Genomic DNA, 7,777 nt, shown 5'->3' with positions numbered 1-7,777 from the left:
TGTACACTTATTACAGATAATATTTTAGATAATAATTTAACATTTTATACCACAACACTACCATGAGATAACTTAAAAGTAAAATCTAAATCTTAAAAATATAATATTTACATATTTACAACAATGCAAAATTCAACATCAATACAAATTATATATATTTATTAATATAAATTAGCATAAAACACTACCTAAATAAACAAAATTAACATTATAAAAATCCGATAGATTTAATACAAAAAAATGCAAATGCAAAAGACAAAAAAACCCTAGATGCTATAACTACTTTAATCATACTACAATTATATCATTCAAATGATTTACATTCATAGATTGTGCTAGAGATGGAGGTAAGAATCCTCTGGATGCCTGTGAACACAACAAACGAAAAGGGATCAAGCGGATTCTCAACACCCCACGTGTTTAAAAAGCTGAAATACTTAAATCATTTTTAAAAAAGACAAATGCTGAAATCTAGAGGTGAAATACTTACCATAGATACTTACCATAGATACTTACCATAGATACTTACCATAGATACTTACCATAGATACTTAGCAAACATCATGGATATGAGGTGATGAACATGAGATGATGACTGAGCTTTTTGAACTTACAGCTCTCTCATGTAAATAGAAATCAACCGAACGGGGAATCGGACGATCCTCCTGATGAAATCCACCTCCCCATCCTGATCCACATGCTGCCGTCTACTCGGAGGGGCTTCTTCCTCGTCATCCTCTTCGTCCCTCCTCCTCCTTATGCCCTGGCGTGGGACAGGAATTGTCATCATGGCACGAACATACGGTTGACCAGCCACTATGTGGCGGGGGTTAATCCGGACATGAGGCAGGGGCAGAGGAACAGTTGAATGTTGTGGATTCCCTGAAGGTGGTGGCCTCCTCAAAGGGGATGGACTCCTTACTGGGGTTGGTCTCCTCACAGGAAATGGGTTTCTGCGAGGGGATGGGCTCCTCACAGGGAATGGGGTCCTGGGAGGGGATGGGCTCCTTACAGGTGGTGGGGTCCTGGGAAGGGATGAGCTCCTCACAGGTGATGGCCATGGGGTCCTGAGAGGGGATGAGCTCCTCACAGGTGATGGCCATGGGGTCCTGAGAGGGGATGAGCTCCTCACAGGTGATGGGGTCATGAGAGAGGATGGACTCCTCACAGGTGATGGGGTCCCGAGAGGGGATAAGCTCCTCACAGGTGATGGGGATGGGTTCCTCACAGGTGATGGCCATGGGGTCCTGAGAGGGGATGGGCTCCTCACAGGTGATGGGGACCTGAGAGGGGATGAGCTCCTGAGAGGGGATAAGCTCCTCACAGGTGACGGGGTCGTGAGAGGGGATAAGCTCCTCACAGGTGAGGGGGTCGTGAGAGGGGATAAGCTCCTCACAGGTGACGGGGTCGTGAGAGGGGATAAGCTCCTCACAGGTGACGGGGTCGTGAGAGGGGATAAGCTCCTCACAGGTGACGGGGTCGTGAGAGGGGATAAGCTCCTCACAGGTGACGGGGTCGTGAGAGGGGATAAGCTCCTCACAGGTGAGGGGGTCGTGAGAGGGGATAAGCTCCTCACAGGTGATGGGGTCGTGAGAGGGGATAAGCTCCTCACAGGTGACGGGGTCGTGAGAGGGGATAAGCTCCTCACAGGTGACGGGGTCGTGAGAGAGGATGGGCTCCACACAGGTAATGGGGATGGGCTCCTGAGAGGGGATGGGCTCCTCACAGGTGATGGGGTCCTGGGAAGGGATGAGCTCCACACAGGTGATGGGGATGGGGTCCTGAGAGAGGATGGGCTCCACACAGGTGATGGGGATGGGATCCTGAGAGAGGATGGGCTCCTCACAGGTGATGGCCATGGGGTCCTGAGAGGGGATGGGCTCCTCAAAGGTGACGACCATGGGGTCCTGAGAGAGAATGGGCTCCTCACAGGTGACGACCATGGGGTCCTGAGAGAGAATGGGCTCCTCACAGGTGACGACCATGGGGTCCTGAGAGGGGATGGGCTCCTCACAGGTGATGGGGTCCTGGGAAGGGATGAGCTCCTCACAGGTGACGACCATGGGGTCCTGAGAGAGAATGGGCTCCTCACAGGTGACGACCATGGGGTCCTGAGAGAGAATGGGCTCCTCACAGGTGACGACCATGGGGTCCTGAGAGAGAATGGGCTCCTCACAGGTGACGACCATGGGGTCCTGAGAGGGGATGGGCTCCTCACAGGTGATGGGGTCCTGAGAGGGGATGGGCTCCTCACAGGTGACGACCATGGGGTCCTGAGAGAGAATGGGCTCCTCACAGGTGACGACCATGGGGTCCTGAGAGAGAATGGGCTCCTCACAGGTGACGACCATGGGGTCCTGAGAGGGGATGGGCTCCTCACAGGTGATGGGGTCCTGAGAGGGGATGGGCTCCTCACAGGAGATGGGGATGAGCTCCAGAGAGGGGATGGGCTCCTCACAAACGTCTCCCTCCGTGTCCCTGTGTCAAAGAAGATGAACAGACAATGCGACACATTTAAAAAGACCTCATAAAAAGAAGCAGAAACCCTTTTTAATAGCACTGTGTATGTTTAGTAAAGCAAGAAAACCTCCCTATCAAAACAAGAAGTATTTACACAAGTTATATTACTGTAATCGTCCTATAACAGTGCAGTACAGGTTTTCTTAAGTATTTACATTCTGCATTTATAGGTGTTACTTACGCTATCACGGCTTCACTGTTAGTCACTCTGGTCATTTCTCAATGCTCAAAATGATTTCCCCCAAAATAATGCAGATTAAACTACATTTCTATTACAGTGTGCTTCTTTTATTAGTTCCTTACTCCAGTGGTTCACCTCCCCTTTGTGTCCATTTGTGTCTCCTCTCAGAAATTCGCCCTTTATCGTAAATGACACTACTCCTAACTATTTTATTCAGCACGGCTATAAACAAAGTCTTGCTGAACAGAACTGAAACAAACAGCTTGATATTTTTGCCTAAGCTGCACTCTACATTGCCACACAAGGTCCATTTATTTCTACCGATTAGTTTTGTTCAGCTAGCTGCCTTTCCTCACAGCCCCTTTCTCTCTCCGCTTCAACAAGTCGACAAACAGGGACAATGAAAAACCGTTCAAATAATAAAATAGATCATGTTATTGTAAACATTTTAACTTGTTCTATTCACTTATTTAAAATAAACCATAAACACTGAAAAACAATAACTTAGCTACATGCTAACTAGCCGACTGGCTAATCTTTGATAATACTCCTCGGCTTGACTTAATAAAATTTAGTAAGCGTTAAATAAACATTCCGACTTTTATAAAAAGCTGATTTTAACATATCTGAAAACATTAACACTGTTTATTTCTTCCCTGCTCGTTTCACTGGAGTCTGCCGCTTTGTCCGCTAGCTTTAGCATAATGATCATGTACATAAAGCGATTAGCAAAATATCTATTAGCCGAACACATTTTCTCCAAATCATCTAACCAAATAAAACGATATTCCCGATTGCAGTTTTTTTTGTAATACCGCGGTGTTTAAAAGACTTTATACTTAAGAGAAAAAGATAAAAGTCAGTAACTCACCGTTCCAGGGGTCGTCCAGTCCGCTCCATCCGGGCTCGGGCTCCACATCCTGGTGCTGCTGAAGCGAGGCTGAAGTGAAGTTCATCATCGCTGCTGTAGAGTCGGTGTAGGAGTCAGGTCCAATAGCGGAGTAATAAGAAATCCTAAACAGGCGTGTAGCAAAAATCACAAAGGATAATCCAAGTGCGAGCTTCTCAACCACAACACCTTAGCGTTTAAAAGGAAACACAGTTTAAACACAAACATTACCTAATGTGTTCTGTGACGCTGCAGAGTTAGGCGCATGCGCAGTGATTCCCCTCACTCTCTCTCAAAACAAGAAAAAACATGGCCGTCTATCTCGAAATATCTGACCAAATACTTTTAAATACTTTTTCACAGCATATATATATATATATATATATATATATATATATATATATATATATATATATATATATAAAATCAGTGACGGGCCGTGCATTTCACACCTAGGCCTTCACTTGTGTCCATCCTGAATTAATCCACCTCTATACCATCATTATGATGCCACCATGGGCGTCGCTAGAACATTTTCTACTCGGCCCTCCTAAAATTCTGCGATTCTGCATAAATTGTACACAAATTCGTGATCGCCTCAGTCCCCTTTAAATTTCTTATGAAAACGGCGGCAGACTTCGGCTCTTCCACATCTTTCAGCGCGTTCTTCAATCTGCAGACCGCGGCGCCGCAGAGCGAGCATCAGAGGACAAGTGTGTGTGTGTGTGTCTGAGACTCGTATTTGGCTTGTTCAGTACTCAAATGTTATACACATCTATGCAATACAGTGGAAGACTGCAATAGGTTTACCATCCTACCCTGTTAGTCAAACCTTTATTTTATTTATTTATTTTTTACTATTATACCCTCATCTGGGGCTGAGCCCCACTTAAATGAAAACTCTAGAATCGCCCCTGAACGCCACGGCAATAGATACTTATTAACTGTTAAATAACAAAGTAAAAAAGAAATTAGGCTACAGTATTTCACAAGGAATAGTCCATTTTATTACGGTTACTTTTCTCAAAAAAGACATTGTTGATGAAGTATGCAGCAAACTGCAATCTCCGGAGGACTCAGCAAATATAGAAACAATGCAGCGCAAACAAGAGAAAATCTATGAAATGTAGAGAATAGACTATTGGGAATCATTTAATACACATTCATGGAAAAATATATAGTAAATATATTAAAATGCAAGTTCGGTGATTCAGATCACTGCTGTTTAGGGCAGCAGAAAAGGCCTTGCTGGCCCTGACGGTCCACCACTGCAATCTATACCTCGTGACTTATCATTTTTCATTTGTTTAAGTGTCATATCAATTTCAGATAAAGTTCATTCACCATCAATTAAAAGTTTGTCTTCCTCATTTAATTTTTGAATATTTTCAAGTCCACCTCCAGGTGGATTCATGCATATCTATTGTGTCAGCTTCAGGAGTGTGAAGCTGTGAAAGTTTATTGACATTTTTATTAGTTTCTTGGGCACACTGGAGCACAGCTAAAACTCAGTTTCTTAAAAAAAAGAATTGAATTGTCTTGAGCCCAAAGGGAAAGGAAAGTCCACTTGAATTCCCTGACTTCCAAACACAAAGTGGACTGACGGTGAAATGATTTGGCAACAAATTTCTGATGAATTCCTGAATTATAAATCAGTCACCTGAGACACTACTGGTCTGTAAAAAATATATGTATCTGTGAACTCCATTTACACCAGACATAAATACAAGAACCATATTCTGCAGTGGCTACAGAGTGTGAACTTCTCTGACAATTAACCTGATATTATCTTTTTTGTTCTTTAAGAAAAATACAAAAAGCGTTGCTAGTTTCCAATAATTCTCTGAGTAGGGTAAAAGTAGAAGTACTCCTAAAATCTTTAATACAAGTAAAAGCTGTTTTAAGGCTATTTGTAGGTTGTACACAATTAAATGAATCTTTAACAGCACGGTCACACTGGATAACAGACACAACAACTGCAGTAGAAAATGAAAAAAGTCCAAAATTTACTAAAAAACCCAACAGACAGATATGAAGAAGATAAAGCAGTTTTACTATCCATTATCCCCTGATGTGCAGGCACACTGGTCAGCCTCAGGAACAGGAGTCAGGATGATGATGGTGGAAGGAAAATAGTGTAATTAGTATCAGAAGATTTATGAGGTATTATTTCATTCAAGTGTATCAGTTAAAGTTAGACAGAATATGTTGATAATAGGTCTTAATGACGTGTGTTTTGAATAAGTGTGACACTCATAGGTTTGACCAGAATTTAGGACACAAGAGGCAGCTAGCAGATATTTACATTTACGTTACTGGCATTTGGCAGATGTTCTTATCCAGAGCGACTTACATTTTATCTTATTTTATACAACTGAGTAATTAAACACATTGAGGGCCTTGCTCAGTGGCCCAACAGTGGCAGCTTGGTGGACCTGGGATTCAAACTCACAACCTTCTGATCAGTAGTCCAACACCTTTTTCTTCCCTTTCCAGTGATTTCATCTCAGTACACACACACACACACACACACACACACACACACACACACACACACACACACACACACACACACACACACACACACACACACACACACACACACACACACACACACACACACACACACACACTTTTGCAGGTTTTTCCAGCATTTCACACAGTAACATGGCTGTTGTTTTAGAAAAATACTGATATGGAATACAGCAATACTGTACTCTTTTTACTGTGTAATTATTTGAGAAACAAATGAGAAATGTTCATGTTTTGTTATAAAAAAGACACTTGAGACACATTTGTATTAAACCAAAAAATAATGTATTAACTATTTACAAGCAATGACAAACTGTACACTTATTACAGATAATATTTTAGATAATAATTTAACATTTTATACCACAACACTACCATGAGATAACTTAATAGTAAAATCTAAATCTTAAAAATATAATATTTACATATTTACAACAATGCTAAATTCAGCATCAATACAAATTATATATATTTATTAATATAAATTAGGATAAAACACTAACTAAATAAACATTAACATTATAAAAATCCTATACATTTAATACAAAAAAATGCAAATGCAAAATACAAAAAAAAAAACCTAGATGCTATAACTACTTTAATCATACCACAATTATATCATTCAAATGATTTACATTCATAGATTGTGCTAGAGATCGTAAGAGCTGTTCATAAAAAAACTACAGAAGGGGTCTCAGCATGCACACTGGACTCTTGGGTCTACTGAAAATTTTGGGAACAGGTTACATAGTTACAGAGGTGGACGAAGTACACAACTTCCTTACTTGAGTGAAAGTACAAATACTACTGGTCAAACATTACAACTTTTACTTGTAATGGAGTAAAGACAGATTTTTACTTAAGTAAAAGTACATAAGTACTTGTTTTTAAAAGTACTTAAGTATCAAAAGTGAATGTCAACGCATTGTTTTATTGTTGCATTGTTCTATGCAATACTTACAGTACCTTTTGTAGCATCCTAGTGAATATACTGACCAGTTTGTAGTATCTGTGGAATTAACAGCTTTTAGAATGTTACAAAACCTATAGAAATTAAACAACTGAATTGACAAAAAAGACAGGTATAATCATTTTCATTTTTAATTTCACACTCCTACCACCCCCAACAAAAAAGTACAGGTACATCTCAAAAAATCATGAATATCATGAAAAAGGTCAATATTTTTTGTCACTCAGTTCAGAAAGTGAAACCCATATATTATATAGATTCATCACACAGAGTGAAATATTTCAAGCCTTTATTTCTTGAAATTGTGATGATTATGGCTTACAGATAAGGAAAACGCAAAATTCTGTGTCTCAGAAAATTAAAATATTACATAAGATCAATAAAAAAAGGATCTTTCAAACAGAAATGTCAGGCTTATGAAAAGTATGTTCATTTCTATGCACTCCATACTTGGTTGTGCCTCCTTTTGCATGAATTACTGCATCAATGCAGCGTGGCATGGAGGCAATCAGCCTGTAGCACTGCTCAGGTGTAATGGAAGCCCAGGTTGCTTTGATAGCAGCCTTCAGGTCATCTGCATTGTTGGGTCTGGTGTCTCATCTTCCTCTTGACAGTACCCCATAGATTCTCTATGGGGTTCAGGTCAGGCGAGTTTGCTGGCCAATCAAACACATTAACACCATGG

General features: G+C 41.0%; 1 protein-coding gene across 1 annotated transcript; it reads right to left on the bottom strand.

Moving 5' to 3' along the window:
• Window positions 1–335: 335 nt before the first annotated feature.
• On the bottom strand, window positions 336–3,848 carry LOC131359869 (cell surface glycoprotein 1-like). The gene is made up of 4 exons (XM_058400043.1): window positions 3,573–3,848; window positions 1,133–2,478; window positions 615–816; window positions 336–366 (listed from the first exon to the last, which is right to left on the bottom strand). The coding sequence occupies exons 1-4, from the start codon at window positions 3,599–3,601 to the stop codon at window positions 336–338; spliced, it is 1,608 nt and encodes a 535-aa protein (XP_058256026.1). The 5' UTR covers window positions 3,602–3,848.
• Window positions 3,849–7,777: the final 3,929 nt, after the last annotated feature.

This window comes from Hemibagrus wyckioides, linkage group LG09 (genome assembly GCF_019097595.1).
Source record: "Hemibagrus wyckioides isolate EC202008001 linkage group LG09, SWU_Hwy_1.0, whole genome shotgun sequence".
Lineage (NCBI taxonomy): Eukaryota > Metazoa > Chordata > Actinopteri > Siluriformes > Bagridae > Hemibagrus > Hemibagrus wyckioides.
The sequence above is the reverse complement of the archived record's forward strand: the minus strand, read 5'-3'. Positions and strand labels throughout refer to the sequence as shown.